At 36.3% G+C, this 17858-nt stretch overlaps 1 protein-coding gene across 1 annotated transcript; it reads right to left on the bottom strand.

Moving 5' to 3' along the window:
• Positions 1 to 2964: 2964 nt before the first annotated feature.
• Positions 2965 to 8181, bottom strand: LOC113310696 (uncharacterized protein slr1919-like). The gene is made up of 15 exons (XM_026559442.1): positions 7476 to 8181; positions 7228 to 7384; positions 6986 to 7038; positions 6549 to 6692; positions 6312 to 6416; positions 6100 to 6225; positions 5687 to 5887; positions 5438 to 5544; positions 4889 to 5051; positions 4614 to 4679; positions 4418 to 4511; positions 4224 to 4336; positions 3951 to 4021; positions 3595 to 3748; positions 2965 to 3477 (listed from the first exon to the last, which is right to left on the bottom strand). The coding sequence occupies exons 1-15, from the start codon at positions 8151 to 8153 to the stop codon at positions 3031 to 3033; spliced, it is 2679 nt and encodes an 892-aa protein (XP_026415227.1). The 5' UTR covers positions 8154 to 8181; the 3' UTR covers positions 2965 to 3030.
• Between the last annotated feature and the right edge of the window lie 9677 nt (positions 8182 to 17858).

Here is a 17858-nt window from a genome sequence, read left to right as displayed (position 1 = left end):
ATCAAGAAGAGCAAGAAACCCAAGATAGGCACTGACAGCCGCCGAAAATAGAGATGTTGCCGATAGTTTTGGGTCGGTGAATGGTTGAGACGATTTGAGGGCGTAGATGTCTTTTTCTAGGATGGGTAACTGCCACCTATGCACTAACTGATGTCAATAGTTTTTTTGGATGGAAAAGGTCAAATGTGTGGCATTAAATAAATTCTGGAAAAAAACGGTGGCAGTTTCTTAAACATGAAATTGAAAGTGTGGCACTTTATTAAAATCCCCATAAAGGAATGCTAAAGGAACTGCAATCCAAAGGTTGTTGATTATAATGGAACAATAATCTCTTCTCCAACGAAAGTAATCATGGAGAGATATGGTAGAATATTTTCTTAGTCATTACCGACATTCAGTTTGGAAAAGTATATGACTAAAGGAACTTTCTGGAACAACTCTGAAATTAATCAGGGGAGATGTCGACATCAGGGGGGGATCCAAGGATATGATGTCGACATATTTTACTTTGAAGTTGAAGTTGTGTTGTACTATTTTTCCTTCATCGAGGTTACTTTTTTCCACAGGGTTTTGTTACTCGACAAGGTTTTTAATGAGACAACAACAAGTATTGGGAAGTAATTTCCCAACTAAAGGCTATTGTCTTTCCCACAAGGATTTTCTGCCTTAGGAGGTGTTAAGCAACTAATCAACTTCAACAGAGCAAAGTGATCATATGCAACGGATCACCTTTACTTGCATCTGTCACGTTGTACTCTTTTCCCTTCGTCGAGGTTTTGTCCCACTGGGTTTTCCTTGTCAAGGTTTTAATGAGGCAACATATTCAAGTCCAAATATGTTCTTGGTTTGCTTCATTGTACTTTTTTTCAGTTCAGGTTTTGTCCCTCTGGGTTCTCCTGACGAAGTTTTAACTAGCCAATTAGCTTAGACTAGTCGGTCATTGAAGATCGTATTGCATGTGATCAACAACACGTAAAGCACGAGATATTTTAAGTACTACATGTGAAGAGTTGTACCAAAGTTTTGTCCCACTGGGTTTTTTCTTGTCAAAGTTTTAATGAGGTAATTGATTACGACACAAGTCATCAAGGAGAGAACGACATTTGAAGAACTAGATTCAAAGCACTATATGTGAAGGCACTATTTATAAATTTTTGTTATTGAACCGCACATGAGGAGGGAGGGAGGGTGGTGTTACACGGTCCATCTAATTACCTAGAGTTTCCCCTTTATATGTATATAATGTAACCTATCCATCAGAAAAATCTCTCTAATAAGATGATTTTCCTTCTTGTGTCTACATATCCTTAATCAAACTTTCACAACGAAAACTTTCTCTGCCTGATTTTTCTCTGTTCAGATCGGCTCCTTTGGAGCGGATCTGAGCAGATCAAGTATCAACAACCACTCTATTTTACCTTGATCTACTCATTGGTAGTTTTAATTTCTTCATCGGTCCTGTTTTTGTTGCTTTTTAATGGGTTTTCTCCATGGATATGTGCATGTTCATATAAATATGCAATGGGAACATTTGCAGGGAAGTTTCTTAATCATATCATCATCTTTCCATGTATTAATATCTGAACAAGACAAAACAACATCAAAAGCTTTAGTTTTTTACTTTGGTTCTCTGCAATTTTCTGGGGGTCTTTTGGATCTTGATTGTTACTGCAGGTGTGATTTGTTTGGGCTGGGAAATGTTTGAACAGAGCACATCATATCATTTGGGTTCAATTATAATCTACGATCAAGTCAAAGCAACACCAACCTTAGCTTCAACCGCATCTCCGACAAGGTGTAGCAGATTAACCTTTATCTCTGGTTTAGATGGTGATTTAGTATTATCTTTGTTTGTTTGTAATTTCAGTTTTACCATATCGAGTCTGATTGACTTGGCATTAACGGAAACTGGAACTCTAGCCGCCATGCCGCTTGTTACTCAATAAGAATATAAGCAAATCTTAGATTTAGGTTTTCCAGAGTTTGGGTTTTGTGTTATCTTCAATCTTTTGAAGTTTTGTTTAAGTGGAAAACTATGTTTCACTCCGGGAAAAAATCATCTACAACTTCAATAAGATCAGAAACTACTCAAGCCAAGGAAACAAAGACATAAACAATTAGCTCAAAATCATCGTCTACTTCTTCAGTTACAACCATTGTTACCAAAACTCCCAAGCCGATTCAGTCCGATTTATCCCGATCCAGACAGCTAAAAACCGATTCAGTTAACCTTTGTTACTTTAGAAATCGTTACTGTTACTTAGATTTAGGTAGATATTGTCACTTTGAAAACATATCATGTTACTTAATTGTACATGAGTTTGAGAACATCGGGTTGGCTTTGCTCCAGTCACTGCTTTATGCAGTCATACAAATTGATCTTGTTTCAAAATCAATTTGGCCCTTCGTTGAGGCTTGGACCTTATGGAAGACTGATTTGATTATTATGTTTATAAGGATAGGATTGTTCAAGAATTGGGTGAGAAACTATAAACATGATAAATGTATGATGAACTTGGAAAATCTCTATTATTATGTTTATCAATACAATGTTTGAGGTTCGCCTTTTTTCCAGGGAATTTTTTTTATATTAAACTAAATTAGATTTAAACAAAATTCAAATCTACTTTACAAAAATTCTAAAAATCTCCGCTTTTCTCACAACCAACAAAACTAGTTGTGTTTTTGTTCTTTCATAATATTTTTATTTCTAACAATTAAATATATTATTCAAAAAAATAAAAATAAAAATAAAACCACATATGAATTTTTTAACAGATATCGGATATTATCCTATAGAATAATGTCTTTTTTGTATCCTAACGATTCGAAAGGACTTGAACGGAATATTCGGTTATCCATTGACAACCCTACTTATTGGGTTTAGTTAGTGCCATGTATGTACTAGGAAATAATAAAATGACCGACCACTACAACTTATAATTGGTATCATTTACACAGAAATTTCACCAATGAATGTAAAAGCTTTGAATGCTTATTTACTTGGAATATATATACGTTTATACACATTTACACACTGACTGCAAACTGAGGAGAAGTAGAAAAAGATAAAGGAGTAAAATACATTTCTGACCATGAAACTAGAACGCGATGACAAGCCAAGGCTGAAGCTGTTAAGAACATCATTAATGAAACCCATCCAAATTTGATCATCAAATGAGGTTGCTCTCTCCTCGTTGACTCTAGTACCTTGGAAAAAATAAGTTTCAACCGACGATCTCTAAGTAAAGACTGGTAGTCATGGAGTGAAACAGGGAGACCAGTTGCTAGACCAGCATCTTTGTTTTGGGGTCCACTTGCCATTCTTGGTCGAGAGTTGTAAGCATTTGTGGTATTACCCTGTCCAAGAGCTTCACTCATCCATTGGTAAAGCAAATCAGCAAGAGCTTTACCAATCTGTTGACGGAACAACAATGCCTCCTTTGACACCATAGCTCGAACCAGAGAAGGCCCATCCTGTTCATATTTAGACCAACAAAAAAAAGTTTTAAGAAACACGTGTGTGAATATGAGAAGCAGGAGATGATTATTGAACAGTTGATGTTACTAGAAGTAGCAGAATAATCCACATACTGCAGTCACCAGGAGTCTTCTAAGGACAGCACCATCTTTTGACGGTAAGAGTCTCAGGATTAAGTTTGCTAAATCAATTAAACCATTAAGTCCACTTGGAGAACTCTCCTTTGAAGTATCATATTTTGATGAGGTAACCCTTTGTAAACCATTTCTGGAGCCAGCAAATTGAAAAAGATTTAGCAAACTTGAAAAGATACTAAGATATAGGAACACAAAGGACAAAGAAAAGATATAGAGTGAGCAAAAAAATGCTAGCAGAAAAAATCCAAAGCAACCTGAAGTGACATGACATCCACTAATTGTACAGTCATGCAGGTAACTTAATTGTACGGAGTAAAAAGGTGGAAACTTACCTAGTTGCACCAACTCTTAGAAACAGTTGAAGCCTTTTCCACTGGAATTCCTTCCTTTTGTTGAAAACAACCTGCATAGGTCAGATAAAATAAAAATCAAACAAGCAACGGTAACAAGTTGATAGCATATGTTCCTGAAAATGCCTCCTTTTGATGTTGCAAAACCAAGCTCAAAATGTGTATTCGTGAAAAGGCCAGCTAAAATGCTAAATAATACTACAATAGGTATAGTAAAACAAGCAAGATACAATGACTTGCAAAAGAAGCACACACCGAATGTAAAAGCCTTCTAGATGGAGCTGAATTATCAGTGAGAAGTTTCTGGGCAACATATGGGTATGCTGACTCAAATGTCTTAAAATCTTGATCTGCAGCAACCGCCAATCCTAAAGTTCATAGAATACAAAATTTGTAATCAAGAACCTGGCAGAAAAATTAGGAGGGCTAGAGTGCCATTAGAATCTTACCTTCCAAGGACGCCAGGGATCGTAAAACGAGTGTAAAGTATGGAGGCATTCGACAGTGATACTTGACGGCTGTAGACCAGATTTTACCAAGAACCTTCACAAAGTAAGCAGGTGTTAAGAATGCAAGAGATCAATATACGAATACGGAAACAAATACAGAAATCCTAGCTGAAGTAATATAAAGATATGAACTCACCCTACTGAACTTGATATCAGGAATTCCGTCTGTGAATTCTACTTCTCCCAAAGAATTTTCCAAATCCTGAATCAATATTTTAAGTTAACTTTTAGCTTTGATAGACAAAGTCACAGATGTCTTGGTCAGGAAACTGAGAAGATATTGAAGAGGCTAAGCTGAGTAAGCTCTAAATCAATCAAGAGCAGAAGAAAGTAGTATCCAAAAATTTGAAAGTGCCTCTTCACTATGTAATAAATCTAAGAACAAAGAGCGCAAGAAGATGAAAGGACTACCATGGTCATTAGACGAATGTTAGTCCCAGGCTTCACAACATCCATTTCAGTCAGATCATTAACAAGGGCGGCCCAGTCCCCGTTTACTATGTGGATGATGGAACCCAGCATCGCGAACTGATGTTTCTTCTCCATCCGACAAATCAAACCAAAATCCAGAAACCTGGCAAGGAAATGGCACGAAAAATGAGAACATCAACATAACAAACTATAATAAGAAAGAAATATTTATCTTTTAGCAGAGGTAACGATAGAAGAAACGACTACTTGTATGTATGAGGGAGTATATATCCGTGAATGAAAGCATTTGTTCAAAGACGATACGGGATTATATTAACAAAAAACAAATTCGACTCCTTGCGAGGTATACGATTTTTTTGCCAAATGTTTTGGTTGGAGGTATATATCGCAATACTATTAGTTGAGAATGACAGAGAATAATGAAAAGCAATACTGTCTCACATTATTACAGAAGCATTAGACATCACCTAGTAAATTTTGCGACAACAAAGAAGGAGCAAATCTGGAGAAAATGCAAAAAGTATGTACCCAATTTTTCCTGTAGCTGTATACCGCAAGTTCCCGGGATGAGGGTCAGCATGCAAGATGCCAGTTTCAAGAAGTTGAACAAGTGAAGCTTCGACTCCTTTGCTAACCTTCATTTATGAAGTAAAACACTAGGTTAGTATAATTAAGCAAAATACAGAATACAGTTAAGGGTTTCACAACATCATATCAATAATACTCCGGCAAACAAACACCAAAGAGATTTAAGGTTTGAAATTTTAAAATGCATACCATGTCTAGCAAACGCTTCTTGGCCTCGAGTTGCTGCTTTTCTGAATACTGAGATCCATCACTTATCGAGCTTCTTGTAGATACCGCGAGTAAATCATTTGGATTTTCACCGACCACCCATTCCATGGTAAGAACTCTCTTGCGTGTTAAATGCCTATATATTTTTGGAACAAATATAAACTTAAAGGGAGAATGAGCTTCCTGCAGGAGGCATACATGCATCGTCAGTGCGAGTAAATTGAGCCTGTAGGATAAACATAAAACTAATTTCTTCACAACATGTAGCATTTCCATACAAGAGACAAATGTTCCTGTTTTGAAACCAAGGTATGAATCCCTCTATGAAAAAATTACCACATGCCGGACTCTTCTCATGATAAATAAGCCAAAAAGTAACTACAGATATAAGATACCTGGAACTCAGAAGCATTTGTGGCCTCTAGAGTGTAATCCAACTCCCCAATTAAGCCCTTTCCAAGCTCATCCGCATAGAGACGAAGATCATTCGTTCTTTTTGCTATTTTTTGCAGTATTCCCAGCTGATAATAGTAATTAGGGAAATTGTAAATGTGACACTATACATAGGTATGCACAAGTTATAAGATAAATCCATGAAAATACCAACCCCAAGGCGAAGAATGTAGATATCTCGCACAACCACATGTCGCAGGTCAGGACGCTGAACTTTTATTGCAACATTATAACCATCAAAGGTACTCCCACGGTACACCTGAAATCAACGGTGATGGAAACTCATAAAAATGAATTATATTGATTCTCCAAACAAGGTTTTGTGCATGTCTCGTGGAGACAAGTATATGGTGTATCTTATCCTGAAACTTTAACAGTCTTTTAATCAAACCTGACCAAACGAAGCAGCAGCTACAGGTTCCTCGGAGATGTAGTTAAAAACTTTGTCAACAGGAGCCCCCAATTCTTCCTCGATAATCTGCATAGCCACATTTCTAGGAAATGGAGGAATTTGATCGTGCAGTTCACAGAGCGCCTGCAGTCATGGCACATATCAATGCCGAAATATGCAATATGGCATGCCCAAGGCAGAATATTATAAGCAAAAACAACAACCAAGAGTCCAAATATCAGTGACTCAAGTTAAAACTTAACGCCTTCATGAACATGTCAGTCGACCTAAGTCCACAACACTTACTTCATCTTTCCATGAAATTATAGATGAAACTGTTTGAGAATATTGAAGTTTCTCAACACAAACTACTAAACCAAAAACATAACTTACTATACATAAGAGAAAATAAACTCCGGGTGTCTTGGTCCTTATACCTTGGAAATTTCTGAACCAATTATATCTGGCCTTGTGGAAAGGGACTGTCCAACTGCATAGCAAGTTAAAGGCATGTAACTAGCATATTTGGTAATCTCGTGACTGCAGGAAAACCAGAAGCTACGTAAAACTTATATAGCAAATTAATAATATCTACCAGACCAAATCAAGTTTTCAGTGGGGAATTCATAACGCGAATTCAGATGCAACCTAGTCTAGAGTCTTATACTGTCTCACTAACCTTTGATAAAAGTAGGACCCAAATTCAGCATCGTTTCTTTCAGTAGCTTCCCAAAATAGTATTCTTTACTATTCCCATTTTCATCCACACCCAATTTATTCAACTTGAACTTGGAGGTTCGCATTTTTAATGCAGCCACGGCAAACGAAGAAAACACCTTAGCGAGTACATAAAAACAAAACAAAATCAAATTTAATAAAAATGCAATCATTAATAAGCAGTTCTGCAAATGATTTGAAGTTAATTACCTCGATAAACCGAAATGCAACAACATGAGGTCTACAATTGAAATAATCTTCAACCTGTTGTGGATCATAAGATTCTGGAAGTGGCTTAGACCACATTTTCGAAAGATAATAAATGTAATTAACATAAGCCTCTAACGCTTTAAGGTCAGCCATTAACAAATCCACACCAGTTAACCCTGAATAAAAAGGTTTAGGCAAAGATTGTGGTTGAAGGACGGAAGATTGAGGGTTTTCGAGGTGTCGAAGCCAAACAAAGTGATCAACAGACTTGGAAATTTGTGGAATATGTAGAGCTTCACTTGCCCAACTGAAACCCTTCTTTAGAAACTCCATGTCTTTGGTTACTACTTCAGTAAAATGGTTGAATTTGCAGACTACCCGTCTTCGTTTGTTTGGTTTGAATGTAAAGGAGGATTTGGTTGAGCAGAAAGAAGAGAGTGCCAGAGACGTTGGCGCTGCTGCCATCGCCATTAGAGTGAGTGAGAGTGAAAGAGATCTCAGTAACAGAAACGAGGCAGGTAAGGAGAGTTGAGAGAGATAGGAAGAAGTCGAAAAAAACGACTGGTGGAGACGACAGAAGCGTGTAGGATTTTCATTTTTGACGGGAAGCATGCGGGATTTGATTAGTAAAGGTTTTCTTTTCCCTATTTCCCATCCCATTTTTCCTATTTTAAACATTTGGATTTCAATTCTGTTTTTCTTTCTTTTTTTTTTTTTTTTTCGCTATGTACCAGCCACAAAAATCAAGTTGATTCCCATGACTATTACCACTTCTATTTGGTTTCCTCCCGGTTCTTCCTTCTTTTTTATTAAACAAAAACTAAAATCTACGAAGTAAGAAATCTTAGGTTAGGTTCCAATTAATTATTGTAACTGACAGATTTTATTTTATTTTTGAAAATCTAAAAGTGGATTATTCAAAATTTAGGAAAAAGACATGTCAACCCTAATTAGCAATTCGGAATGCGGCAAATGCACGGACGGTAAACGTCCGTGTATTATTCGTTTTCGTAAAAGCCAAATTCGGTCAAGAATCCGGTCAAAGATTCGTGATACGGAGATAGTTCGAGACGGCATGCGTACGTGTATAATTCGATTCATGAGTATGAGTTCGCCACCGAAAATTCGGCACATATTCAGTGATGAAAGAATACATTTTAGCAGAGAGTTAGTGTGTTAACACATTATTATACGTACATATGCATGAGATCTTCAAAATAAACAACAAAGACCACTTGGACCAGTGGTTTGGTGTCAAGTCGTGTGAAGTAGGGGTCTGATGTTCTATCCCAACCCTGTTTAAAACTAATTTTTAGAAAACAACTAAGTTCTCTGTGGGTATTTGGAAAATGGGCCTGGAAATTGGTTACTAATGGGTCGGCTTAATTGCACGTACCTAGTTCGGAATTTGAGTTGGACGACCGATTTGTTCGCTCCCGATCAATTCGGCGAATTAAATTCGCAAAAATTCGTGAAAAGTTCTCTGTGGGTATTTGGAAAATGGGCCTGGAAATTGGTTACTAATGGGTCGGCTTAATTGCACGTACCTAGTTCGGAATTTGAGTTGGACGACCGATTTGTTCGCTCCCGATCAATTCGGCGAATTAAATTCGCAAAAATTCGTGAAAAGTTCTCTGTGGGTATTTGGAAAATGGGCCTGGAAATTGGTTACTAATGGGTCGGCTTAATTGCACGTACCTAGTTCGGAATTTGAGTTGGACGACCGATTTGTTCGCTCCCGATCAATTCGGCGAATTAAATTCGTGAAAAGTTCTCTGTGGGTATTTGGAAAATGGGTCTGGAAATTGGTTACTAATGGGTCGGCTTAATTGCACGTACCTAATTCGGAATTTGAGTTGGACGACCGATTTGTTCGCTCCCGATCAATTCGTGAATAATTCGGCGAATTAAATTCGCAAAAATTCGTGAATAATTCGACACGGCGAATTGCTAACTAGAATCTCAACTACTCTGTAGGTTTTACAACTAAGTTCTCCGTGAGCATTTGGAAAACGGGCCTGTAAGTTGGTTACTAACGGGCCGGCTTAATCACACGAATTTAAGTTCGGAACGTAAAATCTGCTTACGTATAAGCCGAGAACTTCAGAAAACGCACGTACCTAGTTCGGAGTATGAGTTGGACGGCCGATTTGTTCGCTCCCGACCAGTTCGCAAAAATTCGTGAATCATTCGCGAATGATTCGACGAATTGCTAACTAGGATCTCAACCCTAATTACATTATCAATTGCACTTGAACTACTCTGTATATACTGTGAGACATGTTAATCAAATTACATAGTTAATAGTAGACAGTAGGTTTTACTTGAAGTTAGCATAAAAAATAGAAGCAAATGAGATGATCGAGCTAGTAGTGGATGATTCAACTAGTACTGAATTGCTAACTAGGATCTCAACCCTAATTACATTATCAATTGCACTTGAACTACTCTGTATTTATTATGAGACATGTTAATCAAATTACATAGTTAATAGTATACAGTAGGTTTTACTTGAAGTTAGCATAAGAAATAGAAGCAAATGAGATGATCGAGCTAGTAGTGGATGATCCAACTAGTATTGTGTAAATTACTAAAGCAAATATATGCTCCAACTGATTTCAAATAACACGGTGGCCTAACTCCCCCTTACCCACCATTTCCAATCTTTAGCCTACATGTACAACAAACTTTCTTTTTTGTTATATTAGTTTTCACCCGTGCGATGCACGGGTCTGAATCTTGCTTGTGAAATATTGGATGTTTGTTATAAATAACATTATGAAAAAGGGGTAACAAATCAGTGAGTGTGATATTATTCCTACAAATAAAAAATTAATAAACTAATATCTCAGTTGGTGTGCAAAAAAATAAATGAACCAAAAAAGACCAAAACAAATATAAACTCAAAGGGAGATAATGAAATGAAAAGGGACTTCTTAAATAGCATTCTTCAACATCCTTTTTTGTCCTAGCCTTAAAAACGCCATCTCTGTCTATGTAAGGAATGATCGTCATCTTGGATGTAAAACATTCTTTTGTTTGCTCTTCCTTTGGGTAAAGTATCATAACTATTGACTTCCTTCGTTTCCTCTTTGTCTTAGTAAAGAGTATCATAATTATTGACTTGCAATACGATGAACCTTTTTGATCCGGTTTTCACATTGAATCCCAAAGATAATACCTTCTTATGGAGCTCCTCCATGTTACAGACCATGAATTCTTTTGTTGGCCTGCCTATAGGAACAAAGACTGCATCGGAAGTGCGGTACACCACTAATACTTTAACTAATAGGTTTCCAGTCAACTAATCATAGACCCTAATAAACAATATAAAAATCTTTACTACAAACGTTTCTTTATAGTTCTTAATACCTTTACAGTAATGTTAGCTTAAAAACTGTAAAGTAATGTTGAGTGCTCACTTGCTTTTTTTCAACATCATGGTCAATTGGATCTTTCATGATCTCTTGATCCTTCTTAGGGAGATTAACGACCTTGATGTCAAGGGATGATTGTCTTCTCTCATCATTCGTTAGAACCATAGTTTTGTTTTCCATCCTACTCACTACTTACAATACCTATTAGAAGCACATTCAATTTTAATTACAATGAAGCACAAATAAAAATACAATAATTACAATAAAGCACAAACAAAAATACAATTTCAAAATAATATGAGGAAAAAAAAATTGGGTAATAGACTACCTCTATTTTTCTATGTGTATGTCAATCCTTGTAGACGACATTCTGAGTACAGACCTCGGGTACATTTTCTTCTGTCTTATCAATCAGTATTTTCAGTCCTTCTGTTGTCCTTGATACTGGAATATAGAGTTGACCATGAGAGAAAATTGGTTTCGAAAAAGATAGATTCCCACCTGCTTCATGCTCTGACCTTGGCTCTTTTTTTTGAAACGGAAGGGGTAAAAAAAGTTTTTGCTCTGACCTTGGATCTTGTGTATAGTCATTGCAAGAAAACTGCATGCTTCTCAAAGTAACAGTTAGATTTGATTATGTTGGCTGCAGTACGATTCTTGGAATGTAAACATAATCATCAGCGTATTTTTCTGTTATTATCTGCTCATCCAATGTCTTTATTCCTATCTTGGTAACAACCTTGAGATGAAGCACATGGTTAGGAATTTGGATTTAAATTTCTCATAAGCATTATTGGGGTGTACCAACCTTGAGATAAAGCATATGGTTAGGACTCTCTGGAAATTCCTGAGTGTTTAGATATTCCTGAGGGAATACTACTCCGATCGTGTTAAAATTACATGACAATGAACTCACTGAGTCCGAGCTCGTAAAAGTGTACTCTTCACATGTAAGCAACAATATTATACGATAATTTATATCCTCAACTGTGTTATTCTTTGAAGTTAAGACGCACCTTTCATTCAGATAATACATATCTTCATATTTATGAATTGGATTAAGATAAGTGCTCTCAATAATCGAGCCAACATAATCTCCATTACACTGAATTTATAAGTCATCTGGCACCTTTATTCACGTTGGATTTTCATGTTCTTCAAGCGCCATGCCTGGCAATTTTCCATCCCCAAGTTGCAAAACGCATTTGTTGAATGCTGATATGGCTTGTTTTTGTTCATAATTAGAATCTTTAAAAAAATTGTTCATTAGATAAAGAAGATTATCTCATGTTCATGGTTAACATAACTTGCAGAATTGTGATTGGAAAACAAAAATTGGTTAGCTTCTTTAGGCTGTAAAGATGTAACTTTAGTTGCTCTTTTTTACATGCTTCTTCAGAGTTTTCATGTGGGTCTATTGATGGCGCTTGTTATAAGTAAGAATAGGATGAGAGGTTTATATAGAGTTTGTAATAAGGTTTTTTATTCTTTTGAAGCAAGTAATTAGGGTTTAATACTTTGACTGAAATACATCTTTTTCAAAATAAAAATAAAAATTGTGCTTAACTATATTCAATTTTATATATACATGATATTTTTTTATTTTTGGTGGCAGTGGATCAATCTTCAGAATAAGGATCTTTAAAAATCCAATTGAAGCTCGTTCAGTTACTAAAGTGTAACTTGAGTCTACAGGTTAGTAACAAATGCTTATTTGTGTTATTCCCAAGCACATCGTTAATTTTGTCTTTATAATGGTGAGTATGCACCTATAGATGCCATTTTCTTCTTTAGAAAACGAAGAATAGCCCTTATCAACATCCGGACTTAATAGCAAACTAAAAACAAAACAGGCCAAGATTTCAAACTAAAATTTTGTCCAAAACAAAAAAAGGTTAGGAACTATGAAGTATCAAACGGTATATAATTCCCATAGAAACAGAAAATAGTTTTGTTACTTAATTGTGTCATTTCAAATGGTGCGCACAATGATTTTTCTTTTCCTGATAGTCTTCATTCATCTCATAATACTGGCCATTAATGAGTAAGTAAGAACCATGTAGAAGTCCAATACCAATGGCTTAATATTCCATTGCACTGGGAAAAAAATCAAGTAAGAACTAAATATAAGAATTGGAAGTCCAAATCGAATGATTAAGTAAGAACTAAAATGTAATAAATATTCTAATGCACTGAAAACCAATTCAAAATAAACGGAAAATCAAGCCAAATATAAGAACCTCAGTGATAGCATTCCTCTCTAGGCATATAAGAAAACACCTCGGGGAGTTCGTGGCTTCCAAAAGGATATCACAGCAATCGGCTCAGTTCCCCGTCACACTTCGAAATCAGCACATCCTATCATACTCTTTTGAACAACACCATCTATGATACTGTCAAAGACTGCCAATGCCTCTTCTTGTTCTACCTTTAAAAAAAAAACTACCACTGTATTAGTTTGTCTGATTTTCTTTATCTCTATATAATGATATTAATAAGCCCAATTTATTTTCTGTAACTTCTCAAGATGTTCCATAAAGTTACATTGCATCAACTTCTCTGCCACTGCTCCCGCGACAGTAAAGATTTCGCCGGAATTCTTAGCTATAATGACTACCTCTTCTAAATAAAGTTAGTTTCTATTGAACTAATCGCAACCTAGATGTAGTACAGTGCAAGTCTAGTATTCCCTTCAACGCTCTTGCTAGCACCATCAATTTGTTTACTCAAAATGAAAAATGACAGCGGATTTTCAAAAAAAAAAAAAAAAAAAACTTAAATGATCGTACCTTAGTGCTATAGTCAGAGAATCTACTTAAAACGCAATGAACGAATTTTTCACTAGCCCAATATCATATATAATACATTTTTTTCTTTTAATTTTTCCATTGCACTTGCAATTATACACCAGCGTTCTGTATTACATAAAATTCCAATGTATTATTAATTGACCAACTTTCTTCGTTGCATGTCTACTGGCCATGCCGACTGTTGTGCATATACCTTCAAGTGAGCCTCGTACCTACATGTACCACACTTGTTCAATATATATCTATGGGAACTTATAAATCATCTCATACGTACTGCGGTTTTTGTGATGCCAATAAAGTGTTGCATTCTACCCATAATGAGTAGGTTCTCTAAGGAATGATCTTTTCGTTGCATACGTTACATGTCATATAATCCCATGGCTTCCCTAGCCAACTATTTTTGCAATGCCAGCACTCAACAGCTGATAACCCTGAACATGAGATAAACTCCTTTTTTCCAGACTCTGGCAGTTCATTACGGTTGGAAGAACACTGTTTTTAGTATTATAAGAATTCATTTCAATTAATTAAATTAAATTGATAGGTATGATAACATTACACTGTACGTATTATTTCTCAGCATTGATATTATAACTAAAATTGGTACACATCATACAAAAAGAGAGGAGGATTTCGAATCAAAAAAAGAAAGAATAGGACGATGTAAAATTGCATATATATGACCAGAAAACATGGTATGGTATGTAAACTGTGTTTGTGTTGCGTAGTGCTCATCTACCAACAATAATAATAGATACGGAATTTCTTGAAGACTTTGAACATTACCAGTAAGTCTATTGAATCTCAAGTCTCTCCAAAAAAAAAGGTTAAGTTAATTATGAATCCGCACACAAGCCTTTTAAATGATTGGGTAATCATTTTAATCTGGCCACCTATATTGTAAAAGGCGAGCGCCCGGAGCTCCTAGGCGCCAAAGGCGTAGGCCCATCTCCCGAATAACCCAATTTCACACTACTTTCCACGCCTGCACCTAAGGCGAGCGAGTTTGGCGCTTTTAGCGCCTTGAGGAAGTGTTAGGCGCTAGCCTAAGCACCGAAGGCGTCATGGGTAGGTGGTAAACATGGGTTTGTTAAACCTAACCTGGCTGGAGATTGGAGAATTTGAGGTGATCGATTCTGCAACATTTTCTCTATTCGGGGGGATTTTATGGTTTTGATGAAGGGATAGTAATGAGTTAGGGTCTTTTGAACTGATAGATGAGATGGTGAGAAGAAAATATGCTGACTTGAATCTGGTTATGCTCAGTTCCCTTGCTCAAGGAAGAATTCTCTCATTTTCTGGTGCTCTGAAGCTCGTTTGCAGTTATTATTATTATGAAGGGAAAGGAAGCCGTTGTTACATAAGTGTGACAATTTTAGGCTCAATCACTCCGATCCATTTCAGCAACAATCAATCATAAAAATGTGGAAACATTAGTAACAACGAATGATAAAAATATGGAAAGATCATTAATGTTGAGATGATAATATTGCTACATATCTACTTCTTCCTCAAGTAGTGATTGAAATATGGTAACTTCATTAATAGCGATATATATATAATAATATTGCTACATGTCAACTTCTTCCCCAATCACTGGTTAAAAATATGGAAACTTCATTCAAGTAAGATATATATCACGGCAATTCCAACCCATGGAGGCATGGCAATGAATGATCAAAGTATGGAAACTTTTATGTATAGTGCAATATTAATATTAATGCAAAATCAATCACCATGGATAATTAATGATCAAAACATGGAAACAAATAATAATTTTAAAGGAACAATGAGGTTAATGAGGTCGTCCATGCTGCTAATGGTAGTGGATTAGGAATTAGAGATGAGGCAGTAAATCTAGATTTGTTTGACAGAGTTTGGCATGAGATCCAATTTTGTGGTCTTTTTTTTGTTTTGTTTTCAGTTGATTACTTTTTTACTTCTGCAACTTTAATGGGGACTGTGTTCTTTTCGTTAATCTACAATTGAGTGGTATGAACCGCATTTTCGTTAAAAACTCGATAGAAGTCTCAAAGAATAGTGATCGCTTAGGACGTCTAGGCGCTAGGCGACGGGCTTGGAGCCTCGCCTCGCCTAATGTCTAACACAACATAGCTGACCACAATATTTGGGCTGCCATGAGCATGAACCGCATTTTCTTTCTATAAATGAATGATCCTCCTTCCATTGACATAAGGGAGGATGGAAACAGAGAAAGCCATACATAAAAATAAATAAATTAAAAATGAACTATGAGGTTCAATAAATAACTCACAACCCATCCATTGACAACAACAACAAAAGTAAACCATGAGGTGCAATTTTGTGGTTTAATTCTTCAGTGAGAGGTATGCCGAAAACTAACAAAAAAATATAAAATCAAGAATAAAACTCCTACAAAACTGAAAAAATGGTTTACAATAGAGGTGACAGAACAACAATAAAAAAAAACGTATTTTTGGCTAAAATCATGAGAATCACAGGGAAAAAATAAGAAACAAAGATTACCACATATAAAAAAGAAAAAAGTCCCTAAAAGTGAATTAAGAGTTTCCTTACATCGTTTCATCAATCACTGCGATGATACATCATCAACAACTCTAAAACAAAATGTAAAAAAATATAATATGACTACAAAAGCCTCAAAATATAAACAAAAAATTAAAATTAAAATCACAAAACACAAATACCACATAACAAAACGATAAATTTATCACCTTATAAATTACACGACATTAAAGCATGTGTTTGATCATCAACAATCAACAAAGTGAGAAGAGTACACCAACACCTGCAGATCAAAAACCACTATTAACATATTGCTAAAAAGATTGAGAAATAAAAAACCAAAACCCTAGTAAAAAATAACATCACAAAAACGATAAGACTTTACCTTTGCTCGAGATGCTTTATATAGACAACATCAAGTCCAGAACTTCCCAAATAAAAAAATCTTAGTCTAGGGGAAAAAAAACTATGGTTTGGGAAACAACACCCTGTAAGTGACGAAACTTTCCTAAGTTTGGATAGCCACAACATTTTCATATCACCCTAATTAGTTGTTGGAGATATTTTTGTATCGAAAATATATTATCTTATTCTCATATCACCTGCAGATAATTTGTATAAAAAATATATTACATACCAAGACATTGATGAGTGCCAAATAATGTATATATTTATCCCTTTTTGTTGGCATTTAACTCATCTTTTGTGCAGTAATTCTACATTTTATCCCATATTCTGTATTTTCATTGTTTTCAAGAATAAATATTTTTCTTACTTAATTTTGCATTTTTAGGTAATAAATAAAGTTTGGATGAATAGCAGAGCGGAAAAGAGCAGAAAAGTAGTGAAAAGCCGGGAGGAATTACACAAAGAAGCCGCGAAGAATGTTGTGCACAAGACCAAAAGGCTAGAAGTGGGCTTGAAGAAGAAGAATTGTCCTTAAAGAAGATATGGGCTTGGCATACCCAAGGCCCAAAACCCTTACTCAAACACATTTCCACTATCCAAGCCCGTCTCGGATTTCAGCCGTCAGATCGAAGCATTTCAGCATCCTACGGTCGCTCCATCATCGCACATCAAACTCCGAAGCCCCCGCTTTACATCGCAACGCCCATCTCCATCTTGGGTCGTCCGTTTTGCTACATCCCTTCATCCGACGGTCGCTCCACGCTTTACCTCCGTATCGCCGTTGGATCCACCTACCATCTTCCCATCCATCGCTCCTTGTCGCAGATCATCAAAGTTCGCTACACCCGCTCAACACCCTAGCATCCAAAACCATCGACTTCACCCAAACAAGTTCTTCTTCCCCAAATCTTTTTTCCCCAAAATCTTTCTTCTTCCCCCGACAGTTGCAGTCGAGCTCTGCTCCTGCCTCTCTTCCATGTCCACTGCCACCCTCTGCCTCACTACCATCTCCATACCCCGACACCACCTCAAACCCATCTCCCTAGCCTAGTTATTTTCCCCATCTCACAACCACTTAAACCCTAGGTTTTGGGGTGAGTAAAATAACTCGAACTAGGGAACAATTAGAGCAGCAGAGGCGTCAATTGAAGCATGAGAGAGGAGCAGGAAGGTCAGAAGAAGCATGGGTCGAGTCTATTTGCATCAGAGGGTGAGTTAATTTTAGTTATTCTCGAAACCCTAATCCTGCTGATTTGGGGATTTTCAAATTAGGGTTTGTA

Source organism: Papaver somniferum, chromosome 9, assembly GCF_003573695.1.
Source record: "Papaver somniferum cultivar HN1 chromosome 9, ASM357369v1, whole genome shotgun sequence".
NCBI lineage: Eukaryota > Viridiplantae > Streptophyta > Magnoliopsida > Ranunculales > Papaveraceae > Papaver > Papaver somniferum.
This window is presented reverse-complemented; position numbering and strand designations above follow the sequence as displayed.